This window comes from Haemorhous mexicanus, chromosome 16, assembly GCF_027477595.1.
Source record: "Haemorhous mexicanus isolate bHaeMex1 chromosome 16, bHaeMex1.pri, whole genome shotgun sequence".
NCBI classification, from domain to species: Eukaryota; Metazoa; Chordata; class Aves; order Passeriformes; family Fringillidae; genus Haemorhous; species Haemorhous mexicanus.
The window spans coordinates 15,042,458-15,060,962 of record NC_082356.1 but is presented as its reverse complement, the minus strand read 5'-3'; the positions used below and the strand labels follow the sequence as shown (position 1 = coordinate 15,060,962).

The window sequence follows — 18,505 nt, the reverse complement described above, 5'->3', positions numbered from 1 at the left end:
CAGCCAGAGGTTCCTGTGCCAAGGGCTGGCAGTGATTGTGCCCCAGGCACTTCTCAGCACCTTCCCAGCCCTGACTGACTGAAGCTCTCTGTGCCTCTGTGCTGTGCCCGGGGTGGCTGCAGGCAGTGCCCCAGCCCTGCTGGGCTGGCAGAAGAGCTGCTCATCAAGAGAAATGTGCTTTTGAAGCTCTTCTTGGTTACCAGGAGCTGCCTCTGTGCCAGGAGCCCAGCCCAACTCAGCAGCACAGACACAGCACAAGGACTTTAATGATCCTCTGGGGCTTTGTGCTCAGGCCCTGAACATCAGTCCCTGAGAGGGAGCTGAAGAAACCTCTCCAGAACTCCAAGTCTGAATCCAACTCCAAATTTCTTGGACTTTTAATGGTTCCCACTGAGGGACACCACTGAGAAAGTGTCCCCAGGCTCCAGGCAGAGCAGAGAACTAGAGGCAGTGATGACAGCTGGGGACAAAGAGAAGCCAATTCTTGGTGCCCTGGGCCACAGCAGGGTCTGTGCCACCAAGGGCTGGGAGGAGACACCTTGTCCTGAGGCACTGGGGCCTCCCTGGCACAGCCCCAGCCAGGCTGGGCACTGTCAGCCCCTTGTCCTGCCCTCAGCATCCCCCCCTAGCCCACATCCCAGTGGCCTCAAGGATCTGCTGGAAGGAGTCCCTGGGGAGCCTGGTCAGGAATGGCCCTGGGGGCTCCTTAATACTCCCAGGGACTACAGGTTTTTCAAAGGACTTTGGGTTTGGCTTTTGCCTTGGAGTCTCTGAGAGGTCTCTGCAATCATGGCCTCCAATTAGCTGCTGTAATTAGTCCCTGGAGAGGCTTTGTCAGTAACAGCACTCAGTGGGGCTCATTAATGCTTCAAGGTACTTCAGTTCTTTTAAGGTACTTGGTGTTTCCCTTTGGATACAGACTCTGGGAGAGGTTTGTGCAATCATGGCCCCAATTATCTGCTTTAACGAGTCCCTTGAGAGCTTTGGACTGACACTCAGTGGGGCGCTTTAATGCTTTGAAATACTCAAGGTTTTTTAAGGTACTTTGAATTTTCCTGTCCACACTGAATCTCTGAGAAGTTTTTTCTGCAATCCTGGCCTCCAATTCTCTCCTCCAAGGAGTCCATGAGGAGCCTGTGTTGGGGATGGACCTCAGTGGGACCCATTCATGCTTTGGACACTTTGTTGTTTTCTTCTGACTTTGACTCCTGCCACGGTTTGTGCAATCTCCTCTCAAGCCCTGAGGTTCCAGAGCTCTGCTCCAAATGCACCACAGGGCTCATTAGGTTCAAGCAAGTCCTGACAAACCGTGGCTCTGCCTTGATTTCCCTCTGGTCTAGTTAGTTCTTTAGGAAGTTTTCCTTTTGCTCTTACGGAGAAATATTTCAAAGAGCTTATAAGAAATATGTAATCCTTTTTTAAAGAGTGTATTTTATTACTGTTCTCTTTAGAGGAAAGTTGATTGCAGCATTCTGTGATGGATATTGATCCAGGGTCTCTTCTAAGGAGGTCTGGCCAGGTCAGGGAAATTGTACCTTGGAGCTGATCCAGTGTAGACAACCTTACCTCACATTCCCAAACCCCATGTGAGAATTGATTTTTCACTATCAAAAATTTGAATAGTTTATTAAGAGCTTATCGAAATACAACAGAAAGGCATTGATTTTTTATATCTTTGATGTGAAATGAGTTCCCCAGTCTGAATCCATCCTGTTTACCATCGCATAATGGGATTCTAGAAATGATTTACTCACAACACTGGCATTGGCTTTCACAGTGGGTACCACTGTTAGCGTTCAGAAACACATAATCACAGAAAATGATTATGTCGGTGCTTTTATTAAGAGCTCTGTGTGTCAGGGCTACAAGCCCAAATCGGACTCCGAGGACACATTCGAGATGAACATGCTTTTATATTCTACCGTTATATAACGTTCTTGTTATATAAGTTCTATTGTTCTATTGTATACATAGATTTCAGCCAAGCATAGCCCCCCTTAGATTTCCAACATAGTTCCTCATGATTCTTCTTATGGTTATACAATATTATATTTAATTACTAAACAATCATCACATCTAACAATTATATCATTTATCATACTGCTTACGCAGGTGCAACACAAAACCTGACATTTTAGAGTCTATTTTAACATTTTCCCAGGGCCCCGGTATCATTCTCCCACCTCTGAAAGCATTTTCACTTCACTATAGGTGTAAATGTTTTCACTTGCTACAGTCCTTTACTTCTCAATTTATACTTGATGTTCTTCAAATCCAGGGTTGATGTAAAAGTTGTTGTGGATGCTATCACGGGCTGGAGAACCAGAAGATAGTGGGCGTGGATCTCGTGTCAGTGCCTTTATTATTTTCTGGTTCCAGGATGTTTTCTTCTGTATCTCTCCCTTTAAGATGCTGTAAACTAACCAAATTGCTAAGAATACAATTAGTAAGATTATCACACTCTCAATGATAGATTTAATCCATGAACTCACATTCCACCCTAACCCTTTAAAGATTTTTCCTAACCAGCTTGTAGTCAAATCCTTTTGCTCTTCTTGTGCTTCATGCTCTATTTGTTTCAACTGATTGATGTCATATTCTACATCTGCAGTTCCATTTGGGATGTGAACGCAGCAATGATCAACTCGTCTCTTTAAAAATCCACATACTCCATGCTCCTTCAGGAGTAACAAATCTAAGGCTAATCGATTTTGCAAAGTCATTTTTGTGGTGGCTTGTAATTGTACGTTTAATTCTTTAAATCTTTCCCGGGTGACTCCTGCCAATCTATCTACCTGACCTGTAAGTTTGTACAGCATCTCTCTATTCTGATAGTTTGCTATAGGACCAAGCAAAGACTCTAGGGCCCACTCAAATTTCACCCTACTAGAGGGTTCTTGCCAAGTGTCATCTGGATTTTCATTTTGTCTAGAACTTCTCGTCTTGCTCTTATCTGCAGAAGTTCATGTTTTCCATTAAATGGGGACTTTTTCTAAATTGGACATAAGGCTGGGAGGCCCAAAGTAATTTCCTTTACTTTCCCATCTACAGGCAGATGTGTTGTCCAGGTACCATCGCTTGTTGCCCATACAAATTGTCCTGGACTTTTCATTGTACTCCTGGTATATCCTACAACTACTTTACAATTCATTTTGCTTGGTTTATGTTTGATCCCTCTGCAAGCACAACCAATCTGTAGGGCTATTGCCAGGGGTGGCATCTGTTTTATCTCTGCATCATCAGAAGTGCAGTCATACATTTTATTGCATGCCCACCAACTTACTTTGTCTGCCCACGTTCTGCTACTAGTGGCAGTGTACGTTACTGCTGGATCTGTTTCACTCTCAGAACCTTCTCACTTAATACACCAAGGGGTGTTTGCTATAGATTGGAATTTTTGAAGTATACTCACAGACCACGCACTATCCCAAGGCTCTATCTGATCTTTCTGATCCTTGACCTCACACTCCTATAACAGAGTAGATTTTCTATGATCATTTTATAGTGTGGCAAATAGCATTGCCATTGTGTGGTGTCTCCTGACTGTCCCGTAGAGGTTCCTAGTATGCCATCACTTAGAATACAATCTTTCTGGCTCATAAGTCTCATCCATGTTCTTACTTTCTCCCAAGTTTCCTTGACCACTTGTCTCGGTTCGAGTACTTGTTTGCATGCAATTGTTTTGTTCTTTTGTATTTCAGGTAGTTTTGATGTCATGATTCTCCAATATACTGGGTCTCCTGCTGCCTTAGGTATTAGCAGACAGGCAGTTATTCTACTGGTGTTTTGTATTTTGGCAAAATTTTTGACTAATTTAATCATTACATTCTCAGCTCGAACTGCGTTAGAAATTTTTATCACTTGTGTGTCTGCCTCTCTCTTCATTCTAGAATGAAGAGTGGTTAGATGATTTTTTTGCATCTCACATCCCAAAGACGTTAATGACCATAACATTAGCACAATTACTAATAACATTCTCAAAGTAATTAAACACATCTTATCTACAGTCTCGGTTCCTCAGTTTACACAGTCTGTGATCCCGGATGTACTTTCTTCACTTGGGTATAGTGAATCCAGGGGTCCACACCAGCTACTTTCACTGCTGTAAAGGTGGTCAGCAGTACCTGATAGGGTCCATTCCACTATTCTTTCAGCGGTTCTTCGTTCCACTTTTTAATGTACACCTTGTCTCCTGGAAGTATGTTATGAATTGGGTTCTGGAGAGTTATAGGTCTATTCCACACAAGGATGCTCCAGAGCCAAGCTAAAGTTTTCTCAAGAGGCAGAACATAATTATACACTTCCTGCTTTCCTGTGACATGTACATTAGGGTGCGGCTCAGGAGATTCATATGGTTTCCCATACAATATCTCGTAAGGACAGACTGACATCCCACTCCTAGGTTTTATCCTAATCCTCAGCAGTGCTATTGGCAAAGCCTGGGGCCACTGCAGCTTGGCTTCTTGGCATATTTTACTGATTTGCCTTTTTAGTGTCTGATTCATCCTCTCTACCTGTCCACTTGACTGGGGTGTCCACGGTGTATGGAGGTCCCAAGTTATTCCCAGCAATCTACTTACCTCTTTTACTACTGTAGCTATGAAATGGGGCCCCATATCTGATGATACCCCTAGGGGTACCCCGAACCTGGGAATAATTTCCTGTAGTAACCACTTAACTGTTTCCTTTGCTTGGTTTGTGCGACAGGGAAGGACTTCTGGCCATCCAGAAAATGTGTCAACCCCTACTAATAGGTATTTGTATCCTCGAGTTCTTGGCAATTCTACAAAATCTACCTGCCAAAAGTCTCCTGGCTCTATTCCTATCCAAATTCTTCCTAGCTGTGCCTGTCGCCTAGCCACTGGGTGGTTTTTCAAGCAGATATCACATTTTGACATGACTAATTTTGCCATTGTTAACATCCGTACCGAAATTAAACTCTGCTTTAGCAATTTTACCAATGCCTCTGCACCCCAATAACATTCGTTAGGTTTCATTTGTAGAACTTCTCTCATTATCAAGGGGGGTACCACTATTTGTCCTTGTGCAGTCAAATACCATCCTTCCGAGTTTTTGTGCATTTAGAAAACGTGCCAGTCTCTCATCTTCTACTGAATATCTTGGTTTTGTGGGCAGATTAAATTGGGATAAATTGAGCTTTGAAGGTATCAATGCCATTGTTGTTTGCACCTCTCAAGCAACCTGTTGGGCTGCCCAGTCTGCCTTTCGATTTCCTTCACAGATTTTGGAGTTTCCTGATTGGTGTGCTTTACAGTGTATAATTGCCACTTGCTCAGGTTTTTGTACTGCTTTTATCAATTGTAGGACTGCATCTTGGTGTTTAATGTGTGTACCTCGAGAAGACAATAATCCCCTTTCTTTCCACAGTGCTCCATGTACATGCACCACCCCAAAGGCATATTTTGAGTCAGTCCATGTATTTACCTTTTTTCCTTCACCTAATTCTAGTGCTCTGGTTAGAGCAACCAGTTCTGCCTTCTGGGCAGATGTATTTGGTGGTAATGCCTTTGCTTCTACTACTGTGCTGACTGTTGTTACTGCATATCCAGCGTATCTGGTTCCTTTTTCCACGAAGCTGCTCCCATCTGTAAATAGCTCCCACTCTGGCTGCTCTAGTGGGACATCTTTCTAGTCTTCTCTTGCTGAATAGGTGTACTCTATTACCTCTACACAGTCGTGCTCTAATGGGCCTTCTTCAGTTGTGGTACCTAGGAACAAAGCTGGATTCAAAAGGTTAGTTGTTTTTAATGTGACATCATCCTGCTCAGTCAGGACTACCTGGAATTTTATCATCCTGTTTGGAGATAGCCAAAGGCCGCCCTTCTGTTCTAAGACAGTGGTTACCATGTGTGGTACATAGATATCTATGTGTCTTCCCATAGTAAGCTCCCTGGCTTCTTGTATCAGCATCACAGTGGCTGCGACCGCCCACAGACATGGAGGCCACCCCGCACTTATGTTGCCAAGTTGATTGGAAAAGTAGCCCACCGGCCTTTTCCAGCTTCCCAGACATTGGGGCAGGACTCCTAGTGCTAGGTGTAGCCTTTCATGTCCAAAGAGCTGAAAATCTTTAGACAGATCAGGTAACCCTAATGCTGGAGCAGTTGTCAGTGCCCTTTTTAGTTTTAGGAAGGCTTCTTTCTGTGGCTTGCCCCAGGTGAATGGCTGCGTCCTCTGAGCTTCCTACAGGGGTTTCGCAATCAGTCCATAGTCCATGATCCACAAGCGACACCATCCTGCCATCCCGAGGAAGACTCGCAGCTCATGTGAGTTCTGGGGCTCTGGAATAGCACAGATAGCTTGGCTACGGTTAGTACCTAGTTTTCATTGCCTTTGTGAAATTTCACATCCCAGGTAGATCACAGTCTGTTGGGCAATTTTTGCCTTTCCTCCGGATACTTTGTAACCTCCCATTCCCAGTGAATTTAAAATCTCAATGGTTATTTTTGTACAGGTTGCTTTTTCTTCTGTAGCTATTAGTATATCATCAACATACTGCAACAATAGGTATTGGTCTCTTGGTACTTGCCCATTTTCCGTCCAAATTTCCAGCTCCTTTGCCAGTTGGTTTCCAAATAAGCTCGGACTGTTCTTAAATCCTTGTGGTAATCGTGTCTACGTGAGCTGGGTCTTTCTTCCGTTCCCTGGGTTTTCCCACTCAAAGGCAAACAGTTTCCTACTTTCTTTGTCAAGGGGAATGCAGAAAAAGGCATCTTTTAAATCAATTACAGTAAACTATTTATATATCTCTTTTACGGATGTTAGCAATGTGTAGGGATTTGTTACCACTGGATAAATGTCTTTATTTTATTTATTGCTCTCAAATCCTGCACTAATCTATATTCTCCATTTGGTTTCTTTACTGGAAATATTGGTGTGTTAAATTCTGATTCACATTCTTCTAAAATTTGGTACTTCAAGAATTTCTCAATAGTCTTTACTATTCCTTGCCATGCTTCTGGTTTTATGGGATACTGTTTGATTTGTACAGCCCTTGCCCCTTTCTTTAACTCTACATGCACTGGTTGTGCCAATTTAGATTTCTCTGGTATTCCCATACAGAAGGAATCACTGCATCATCTACTTCCCTAGGGTAGGAGGAGGAAGAGGAGTATGAGTGATAGTGGCGCCCTGGAAAATGCTAAGATAAACTCTGAAATGTTAAGCCTTGTATTTTACCTGCATAAGTAGTATAATTGCTAGCTGAAATGATTGTTTAGTTTTAGGAAGGCTTTTTCTTTGATCATTAAAATCTGTCTCGTCTTTGATTCAGGTATTTTCATTACAAGTTCCCCGTTTTTAAAGGATATTACCGCATCAAGTTTCGCCAGCAGATCCCTCCCTAAAAGCAGAATTGGACACTCAGGTACATATAGGAAGTGATGCTTTAAAGTCTTGTTCTTAAAGCACAAATCTAGGGGTTGCAAGAATGGCCGATTTTTCTCTTTCCCTGTAGCCCCAACTGTTGTTGTTCGCTTATTTCCAATTTTTCTTTGTTGATCATTCAGCACAGAGTAAGTAGCTCCAGTATCCACTAGAAATTTGACTTCCTTATGCCCTAGCTGTATAGTTATGACAGGTTCTTTAACCTGTTTTACAGGTTCCACGTCTAGTCAGCTGTTATATTCACCTAACACCATTGCCTTGGCTATGTTTTCCTGCTGGAACTGATTTCCCTGGTGAAACCGGTTGTTTGGCTTGTTTGGGCACTCTCTCTTCCAATGCCCCTCCCGCTTGCAATACGCACATTAATTTAGGCTTAACCCTTGCATAATTGGTACCACGACTACCTCTTCCACGTCCTCTGAAATTTGGGTCACCCTTCCCTTGTATTACTGCCAAAAGATTTTGCTGTTGCCTTTTACTAGCTTCTCTTTCACGATTATTATATACCTTCCAGGCTACCTCAAGTAGCTTATCCAGATTCCTTAATTCCTTCCCTTCTAATTTTTGCAATTTCTTCCGATTATCATCTTATGATTGTCCCAAAAATATGAGAGCGAGCTGAACCTTTGCTTGTTCTGTGTCTATTTGGAGATCTGTATATTTCCTTGCTGCCTCCTTAAGCCTCTCTAAATACGCAGTGGGTGATTCTTTCTTTTCCTGCCGAACCTCCTATAGTTTAGACCAATTTATGGTTTTGGGCACAGCATTCTGAACTCCTATTTGGATCCACTCCTGGTATTTCTGTAGTTTCCTCATATCACAAAGTAAATTAGGATCCCATTTTGGATCCTCAGTTCGGAAATTGAGATCTAAATTTCCTGTTACAAACCCGTTTCTGATATCCTTCCTTGCCCTTTCTTTGGCTGCCTTAAGTATCATCTCTTTCTCGGTGGAATCCATTAATGTATCTAATATTACTTGTATATCATCCCAGTCAGGATTCTGAGTTTTCATGATCATTTTTACCACCCGTGCCACCTTATCAGGGTTTTCTCTATAAGTTCCAGCTGACTGTTTCCAAATAATTAAATCTGCAGGAGAAAAGGGCACTTTTACAAACACTGGCCCTTCTGCTCCTACACCTTGTCACAAGGGGGCAATCACGGTCCGTTTTTGTCTGCCTGCATCTTTTCCTTCCACAGCCGGGGCAAGCTCTGACCGGCTTCGGGTTCTGTGGGCTACTGGGGTTACTGATTTATTACCATTGCTATTTTTTTCACTTGCATCTCTCCCCCTCCTTTCTATCACAGTTAGGTTTTGCTCATCTTCTGAGGAAGAGGGATCTGGTGACGATGGGAGAGGAGAATAAAGCGGGAAAGGTGTACTAGATGAGACAGGGTCAGGATTGAGTGAGGTATGGAAAGGCAGTGGGATAGGGACAGATGAAACAGGTGGGATAGGGCCGGGCTCCCTTGCTCTTCTTGGAGCTACCTGTAAATCAATATCTGCATAACTTTCCCTGCTCAGACTTTCTCTCAACGCCAAGTGTTTTAGACAACGTTTCTCGCAAACTCCGCACTTATTACTTGCAGACGCTCTAACCACCATTAATCCACATTCATCCTGCCATTCTGGCTTTTCCCGTAAATAGAAAAACAAATCAACATACGGAACCTCATCCCTTTTTCCTTCTTTCTTACAAAACGACATTAACTGTGAAATGGTGCTATATTGCAAAGTGCCGTATTTTGGCCATTTTTCGCCTTTCTGCAAGACATATTCTGGCCACCATGTATTACAATAATCAATCAACTTAGCTTTACGTAATTCTTCCCCAAAATTACCCTGTTTCCAATGTGCTAATAAGCACCCTAAAGGAGAAGTTTGTGGAATAGAGGCATTGCTGCCCAAAATTCCTTTGAGTTTCTGCATCCAGAATACCAAATGCCGAACCAGCAACGCTTTCGTGATTGTCTTACGGACGGCACCTAGGCAATACCACCAGGAATTCCTTAGCCCAACCAAGGGTAGCTTTTGCTGCGTCTTACTGGCAGGCACCCAAACCAGAATAAAAGCACCTTACCTCTCTCCCGGTGACGTTGTGAGCGGCAGAGGCGGTCGCGGCCGATGGGCTCCCCGAGAATCCCTCGGTGCCGGCTGGAGCGTGATCGAGTTGCGAACTCGCTCAGCAGCACTCCCAGGGTCCCATCTGGGTCGCCAAAAATGTTAGTGTTCAGGAACACATAATCACGAGAAATGATTATCTGCACTTTCTGTGGTCACCTGTGCAGTTGCAGTATATAGTAGAGATAATTTATGCTGTATATGTATATAAAATATTGTGAGATCCAACTTATGTCTTTGACCACCCTGGCAGGGAGCAGAGTCTTATTTCTATTTAATTAGTTCCCGGACATCGTTAAGATAATATCAAGCCCATTAATGTAAGAATGAAACCTTCCCAGGCCATGAGCGCCGATTTCCCAGGAATGTCTGAGCCGTTCACGAGAACTTGCACCTGGGGAGATTGCATCTACCTACTCAAGTACTGGCACCAGTCCGTTACATGTGAAAGAAGGCTATTCCGAAGAAGTCCAGACAGCCATCCGGACCCCTGGACTGGCTTTTGTACACTTTTGCATCTGTATGGTCCCAGTTATACCTGTGAAGGGACACAAAAGCACCTTCTGTCATTTCTGCCTCAGGCAGAATGAACAGGATATAAGCAAGTGGCATGAAGCAGTCGGGGTGAACCACTGGGGAGACGCTGACACTTTGTTGTTCGGATCTCAGTTCACCCAGCGTTGACGCTGGGGTTGATGCTGCCTTGGCTGTGGTGGCTTTTGGAGATTCTAGTTTTGTTATTGATCTAATAAATCTTTGTTAAATTTTATTATGAATTTGGCTGCCAATCTGATCATTTATAACAAGACAAACTATGACATCACACCGCAACAAAATGTCACTTTTTAAATGCAATTGTGAGGATTCAGTCCCATCAGAAATTCCCAGATGGGAAGCCCTTCCCTAGAGTTCCCTGGCTCTGGAGTGGGCTGAGGTCAGAGCACCGTGTGAGCACTGGGGCAGTCAGTTAAAAGAAGACGAACCACTGGATGGCTTAAAATACATCCAAAAATTCCATATGGAGAAAGAAAAAGAACTTGTGGGTTTGGGAAGACAACAGTGAATTTTATTTACAACACATTGGAAACAGCACCAACAGAAGGAAAAATTGTTGGAACACTCCCTCACGGAGAGACAGAACAAGGTTTTAATCTTGAGCTCAGGTCCATTTGTGCAAGAAGAAGAAGAAGAAGGAGAAGAAGAAGAAGGAGAAGAAGGAGAAGAAGGAGAAGAAGGAGAAGGAGAAGGAGAAGGACAAGGAGAAGGAGAAGGAGAAGAAGAAGAAGAAGAAGAAGATGATGAAGATGAAGATGAAGATGAAGATGAAGTTGAAGATGAAGATGATGAAGATGATGAAGATGAAGATGAAGAAGATGATGAAGAAGAAAAAGAAGATGAAGAAGATGAAGAAGATGAAGAAGATGAAGAAGAAGGAGAAGATGAAGAAGAAGGAGAAGATGAAGAAGAAGGAGAAGATGAAGATGATGAAAATGATGAAGATGATGAAGATGAAGATGATGAAGATGAAGATGAAGAAGATGAAGAAGATGAAGATGAAGAAGATGAAGAAGATGAAGATGAAGATGAAGATGAAGATGAAGAAGATGAAGATGAAGAAGATGAAGATGAAGATGTAGCAGAAGATGAAGATGAAGATGAAGATGATGAAGATGAAGATGAAGATGAAGAAGATGAAGAAGAAGAAGAAGATGAAGAAGAAAAAGTTATATATCATATAAGATAATAATTTATATTTGTATCTATGTAATTAAAAATTGATCCTGTGAAATAGGGCTGACAATAGTTATATATCAGCTTTGGCTGCTCACTGTAACACTAAATACCCTACAGAAAAGAACTGGCCAAGACCCAAATGTCAGTGGTAAACTTTGTGAGATTGTATACACGGAATAAAGGAGGAAGGGATAAAATTGGCTATTTATAAAGGATTTGCTGATACTGTGATGTGGAATGCTTTGTCTGTTACTGTGAGAAACACAGTGATTAAGATTTCTGGGTTTTTCATATCCCAGATATCCACCAGCTGCAGGATTGGTTGAACAGCTGAAGGGGTTGTTAAAAGAGCAGTTGAAAAAATGAGGAGATGGGAACCTGTGCCCATGGAGAACCCATCTCCCAGATGTGCTCCATGCCCTTAACAAGGGCCCACTGGGGAAATGGAAACCCCTGGCTGTGCACGGCTGCCCCCAGTTTGCAAATAGAACCATGGGCAGTGAGACTTGGACTGCCTGGGAAATTGTTCTGGCTGGGATGGCCCCTGGCAGGGCCAGCCCAGAGGCTGAAGGGCTGGACCTTCATGCATTGGAATTAGTTTGGATAAATCAGAAGGAAATGAGAGTTATAAACACCAAAACAGGAATTCGGATTCCTCCAAGACACTTTTGTTAGATAACTGCTCACTCAAGCTTGGCCTTGCAAAGTGTTCATGTCATGGGAGGAGAAACTGATGCAGATTATCAAGGAAAAATTAAAGGAATTGTGTTAAACAATAGCACACAAGATTGGATTATTCAACCCCCTTGCAGGGCAGCACAAATATTGATATTGCAGTTTTAAAAGCGATTGTGAAAGAAGGAGATCCATCTCACATCACTGCTGTTGGTGGAGATAAAGGGTTTGGATCCAGCACTCTTAATAATGGAGCCAGAGTGTGGCTCCAGAGGCCCAAAGGCCCTCCCGAGGCGGCTGAAGGAACAGCTCCAGGGAAAGACAGCAGTGTTTGAATCCTGAAAACTGGGCAGGAATGATGGCAATGTGTCCCTGCAGCCAAGTGTTCTGGGTGAGAACAAAGAGATGTTACAGGATATTGTTTTATACATCCTGCCAGACCAAATCTCCCTGTTTGCCCCAATGGACAAGCAAAGGACCTTGGGGGCATTTTCCTGGAATTAACACGGGGCCAGCTCCATGGACACCAGAATTATTGTTCCTAACCCAAATGAAATAGAGAAAAAAGAATGAGTAACCTTGTCACTGAAATACTGCTGATGTCTCTACGTTGTATCTTGAGAGTCAGCCAGAATCTTTCTTTGCAGAAACACCTCTAGAGCTTCACCAGGGGATTGGTCATCAAAATAGTTTTAAAGATTTAAAGATCAAAGTAGCCAAAGTACTCCACGTCACTAATTGCTGGGTATGTTCTCAGCTGCAGTTGGGAGGAACGGGGTTCCCTTGAAGGGCCCACCCTGTGGGGTGGCCAGAACTCTGTCCATGGGCTCTGCCTCATAACAGAGACAGTGAAGGGACAGTTACAGAAAAGTGTGATGTGGAACACAGGAATAGAGTGATCAGTTTGACAGGATCCACTAGGATTTCCCTTCAGGAGAAACCAAACCCTGTTCTAGTTCTAGAGGCCAGAGTGTGAGAGGATTTCTGTGCTTCACCATCACTCCCAATGTCAGTAGAACTCGGGGTGCTGGAGCTGGTCAGTGTCAGTGTCACACCACTCCCAGCTGCAGGGCCACCGTGAAATTCCTCTGGCCCAAAGACACCAGGGACACAACAGAAGCACAGGGAGGAGCCTGGATCCATCAACAGCCCACAGCGGGAAATAGGAAATCAGGCCTTTGGTACGGGGAATGGGAGCTGTTGGGTGTGTGGAGGCCGCCCATCAACTGCTTCCTAAAGGATGGTTTGGGTTCTGTTTCCAGGCAATGTTGATGCCTCCCTTGAGGCAACTTGAGCAACAACCACAAGGAAGAGTTGGGGCTGAGAGAATATTTTCCCCCCTAGGAGTGCCTTTGGTCTCAGCAAACCAAAGATGCTGGCTCACCCTGTACCCCATGTGGGCTGCCTCATCCAGTGGAGTTTACATTATTGAGCTAAACTACTTATTAGAAAAAAAGGGCAAATTATACTGGTAAAATGTCCAATGGCACATCCCAGGAGCTCCAACAAACACAAACGGGGCTCTGCAGAACTGCACAGCCTTGGATTATCTGCTTGCTGGCCAGGGAGAAACCTGGACTATCGTAGGACAGGAATGTTGCAGGAATGTCTGTCAGTGCTGGGTTTGAAGTCCAGCAATCAGGAATCACCTCGATAGAAAGATCAGTAGAAGAGTGGCAGCAAGAAGAAAATTCTTCATGGTGGGATTGGCTCCCAAATTGGCGGCTGCTGTGAAATGCATTCATGGCAGTCACTGTAATCATTGCAGTGTGAGCACGTGGTGTGTTATGATTCCATGTCAGAGTTGCTGTGACACCTTGTGCTGGAAATGGAGTACTGAGACTTGTCTAAAAGAGACACAATCTCAAGGAAAAAGGGACATTTGATAAAATAACAGAGAATAGCAACTAATTAGGGTTGTTTTGAAAGGAATGGGAATTATAGCTCTGAGTAATGAACTTGAACAGCACTTAATTGAAGAACAAGAGGTGATGCCTTTATGCCTAATACCTAAATCTAAAGTGTGTTATTGAAAGAACTGTTATGAAGGTTGCAGTTCATCTGTAGGTCAAAGCACTGACTGAAGTACTGAGGCCTCACCAGGCCCTGACTGAGGCCTGAACAACAAGCCCTGAGGCAAAGCTGAGCTCCAGATGAACCTTCCAACCAAATAAAATTTTGTATTCACTCATTAAGGAATCATTATTAGCAATATGATCTCTGTATGTGTTCATTGGTGAAATAAGGATTTACTTTTCTGTATTTAGAAGCCAGACAAGGCCATGAAATCTGACATCTGGCCTTGTTTGGGGCTGAAGGGTCAAAGTCACCTCCCTTGGTTCCTCCTTGGGCCCTGGCCAGGCTTTGGGAGGGAGCCAAGAGGAGGATGAAACCAGATGTTTCCGCACTGGAAGTGCTGTCAGTTTGCTCATTCAGCACTGTCAGAGCTGGGCCCTCTCACAGGAGGGTTGGAGCCTCACCTGTGGCTGGAGGCACCTGCAGGAATTCCCAGTGCCCAGGAGTGGCTCTGCAGCCCTGGGCTGTGACAGCTTCCCCCAGCTGCTGTGTGCATCTGGGGGATGGTAAAGCCTGAGAGTAACTGGGGCTGGATCTTTCTTAATCCCTGCAGGCAATCTTTGGTGGTGGTGGTTGGGTGCATTGCTGAGCTGCTCCTTGTGTGATTATTTTCTAATGATTATGTGCTTTGCTGAGCTTCGCCTTTTGTAATGACTTGCAGATATACATTATATATTACACAATTCCTTCCGTTTCTGTCTTTGGTGCTGACCCTGCTACTGGCAAAACTGACCCTGTGGTCTCCATAGGACCAAGGGGCCCTTGTGGCACTGGAGGGCCTCCTGTAACCAGGGGACCGTGGTGACCCTGTGGCCTTCATGGAACCAGGGGGCCATTGTGACACTGTAGGGCCTCATGGAACCACAGAGACCATTCTGACACTGTGGGGACTTGTGGGGACAAGGCTCCATTGTTTTCCTCTCCCTGGCACCGCCCCAGCCCAGCAGAGCAGCAGAGTCAGGTCTGGCCCTGCAGCAGGAACTGGAGGCCCTGGAGGTCAGGGACAGCCCCTGTGTGTCTGGAATGCTCAGCAGATGCTCAGCTGGGGCAGCTCCTGCAGCCCCAGGGCCAGCCCTGCTGCCCAGCCCAGCAGCAGAGCTGGCTCTGGGGCTCCTCAGGCAGCTCCTGCTGGCCCAGGGACAGGGCAGCCTCTTGCCAGGGCTCCTCTAGACACCCACGGGCTCCTGCTCTGCTCCTGGCCCATGCCAGCTGCCCCCAGAGCCTTTGCCAGGGGAACACCTCGGTGCTGGCCCGAGCAGCCATTGCTGCAGCCCCTGCCCTGCTCCCCAGAGCCTGAGCTGGGGCTGCTTCTCTGCAGAGCACGGGGGCTGTGCTGCCCGGGGCCCTGGGCTGCCTCTGCCGGGCTCTGCTGCTCAGCCTGGGACACAGAAGCAGCTGATGGTGCTCCCTGCACTGACCCCCTCCCACACGGGCTCTGCAGGGCCATGAAGGGGGCTCAGAGGTGCCTGCCTTGTTCCAGGGCTGCCAGAGGGGCCTGGGGCTGCCCTGGATGCTCCTGGGGGAGTTCCCTGAGGGTCGGAGGAGTCAGTGCCCAGACTCCTTTCTCTGTGCCTGCTGTGTCCCCTGGGCTGCAGAGCTCTCCTGGCTCACAGCAGACATTCAGTCCTTGATCTCGGGGTGACCCCACCCTGGCCAGGCCTGTGCCCAGTGAGCTCCACTCCCTGCTGGTCCCTGGCACACACTGTCCCTGCAGGTCCCCTGTGTTCTCCTGCAGCTCCCAAGGCCCTCCAGACAATCATCCCCCTACCATGAGCCCTGGCACAAGCTGCAGAGCCCCAGGAAGGTTCAGCACAGACCATTCAGCATCTGATGGGCAATGGCCACCAGCAAGCAAAACCTGACCTAGACCTGAGTCCCCTGAAGGCCCCAGCCCCAGTGGGACCCTGATCTCATCCCACTGAGCCCTGGGAGAACAAGGAACACATGGAACCTCTTGAGAGTCCTGAGAGTGACTTTGGAGGAGAACAAACACTTCCTGCCCTGCATTCAGGAGATGCCCTTTGCTGCTGGAGCTGCTGTGCTGGAGCCCAGCTGTGTCCCAGCAGAGCTCATGGCCTGGCCCTGCCTGTGGTCACAGCACGGACATGCAGCAGGACAGTGACCAAGCTGCCAGAGCACTCTGGCCTTGCACCCACAGAAGGGTTGGGAAGGGGGATGTGGAGCTGGGAGGAGCAGATGTGGAAAGAGGCAGGGCCGTTGTCCTTGGCCGTGCAGCTGTGCTGGGAGCCTCTTCCCTCCACCTCTGCTCACAGGCACTGCCCCTGCAGAGCCAGAGAAAGGCTCAGGAAATGCCTTGGACACACAGCTCAGGACAGCCACTGGTTTTTATTGAAATGCACAGGAGACAAGCCTCTTGAAAGTCCTTGTGTTACACAAGAAAAGTAGATGTTCATTTAGAAATGCTCAGCTTAGTACTAGAGAAATTTATTAAAACATTAGAACACTAGAAAAAAATAAGAAAAGGTCCCAATGAAAAAATGCACAACAAGGAAAAAAAGACTGAGATTGTAAAGATTTACATTCTGAAGGTAATGAAGCAGAAAAAAGAGAGACTTTATTGTTTCTGAAAAGATATAGTCATCATTTTTCTCAGGGCATCCTTGAGCTCCTGGTTCCTCAGGCTGTAGATGAGGGGGTTCAGGGCTGGAGGCACCACCAAGTACAGAACTGACAGGGCCAGATCCAGGGATGGGGAGGAGATGGAGGGGGGCTTCAGGTGAGCAAATGTGCCAGTGCTGATGAACAGAGAGACCACAGCCAGGTGAGGGAGGCAGGTGGAAAAGGCTTTGTGCCGGCCCTGCTCAGAGGGGATCCTCAGCACGGCCCTGAAGATCTGCACATAGGAGAAAACAATGAACACAAAACAGCCAAATGCTAAACAGACACTAACAGCAAGAAGCCCCAGTTTCCTGAGGTAGGATTTGGAGCAGGAGAGCTTGAGGATCTGCGGGATTTCACAGAAGAACTGGCTCAGGGCATTGCCATGGCACAGGGGCAGGGAAAATGTATTGGCCGTGTGCAGCAGTGAATAGAGAAAAGCACTGGCCCAGGCTGCTGCTGCCATGTGGGCACAAGCTCTGCTGCCCAGGAGGGTCCCGTAGTGCAGGGGTTTGCAGATGGACACGTAGCGGTCGTAGCACATGATGGTCAGGAGGGCAAGCTCTGTTCCAAGGAAGAAGATAATCAGAAAAACCTGAGCAGCACATCCTGTGTAGGAGATGGTCCTGGTGTCCCAGAGGGAATTGTGCATGGCTTTGGGGACAGTGGTACAGATGGAGCCCAGGTCACTGAGGGCCAGGTTGAGCAGGAAGAAGAACATGGGTGTGTGCAGGTGGTGGCCGCAGGCTACGGCGCTGATGATGAGGCCGTTGCCCAGGAGGGCAGCCAGGGAGATGGCCAGCAAGAGGCAGAAGTGCAGGAGCTGCAGCTGCCGCGTGTCTGCCAGTGCCAGCAGGAGGAAGTGCCTGATGGAGCTGCTGTTGGACATTTGCTGTCACTGCACTTGGGGACCTGTTCATGAACAAAAAGGACAGTGAAGACTAGAGGAGATACCTGTAATCAAATTCAAAACCATTTCCCATATACCCTCCCCTGCTATGCACAGACACAGTGTTCAGTGTTTTTGAGTTCTGGCATTTTCTTTTTAAGCTTCCCCATATCTCTACTGATATTCTGATATTCTTGGATATGAGAAACCCTCAGCATTTCTCCTGCCCCCAGGGAGAACAGAGTAAGTTCTGAGTGGCAAAGTGATAAGAGGAGAGTGAGGGGAGATGGTCTGTCATTCTGACCTGTTCAGAGTTTCCCTGGGCTTTAACCTTTCGCTGGTGGAAGTTGATCACCTTCCCATGTTTCCCTTAAAATGGCACCAGGCACTGCTGAGAGCAGATGGATCCACCACAGCCCAGCTCCACATTTGTTAGCCAAGGACTCAGGTTGCTCATTTCACCAACCCAGCAGCATTTTCAGTGTCACAACACCTCTGCCTTTCCCCATCAATCTTAGAAATCAGAGATGCTCTAGGACAGGTTTGCACCCTGGATTGAAGCTCCCAGCTTGCACTGAAATCTCAGGGTACTTCCAAGTGCCCTTATGCTGGCATTGGATGACGGGAGATGCAGCTCCTTCCCTGGCAGCACTGACAGCATTGCCCAGAGCCGGGCACTGGGGACAGTGTCACCTTGAGCCAGCCGTGCCCCCTGCCAGAGCCCCCAGGGCCGGGCAGCTGCTCCCAGCCCTGTGCCCTGCAGAGGGAACTGGGCCCGGGGCTGCAGAACCGCCCCATGGCTCTGCTGCAGCTCTGCCTGCACAGGAGGGGCTGCACGCCTTGGAGCCTCGGCCCTGAGGGCAGAGGCTTGGCTGGGGGCACAGGAGGGAGGGGGCTTGTTCAGAGGGAGGGGCTGCACTGCAGGGGATCCTATGGAGATCTCTAAACTCTCCCTGACACAGCATTTCTGGGTTTTGTTTT

General features: G+C 46.5%; 1 protein-coding gene across 1 annotated transcript; it reads right to left on the bottom strand.

The window, feature by feature from the left end:
- Positions 1-16,591: 16,591 nt before the first annotated feature.
- LOC132334758 (olfactory receptor 14J1-like) lies at positions 16,592-17,524 on the bottom strand. Its single transcript, XM_059860872.1, has one exon. It carries the CDS (start codon positions 17,522-17,524, stop codon positions 16,592-16,594), a length of 933 nt encoding a protein of 310 aa, XP_059716855.1.
- Between the last annotated feature and the right edge of the window lie 981 nt (positions 17,525-18,505).

Coding starts and splice junctions, on each gene's coding strand:
- LOC132334758 (XM_059860872.1), bottom strand. CDS start 17,524: ATGTCCAACAGCAGCTCCATCAGGCACTTCCTCCTGCTGGCACTGGCA.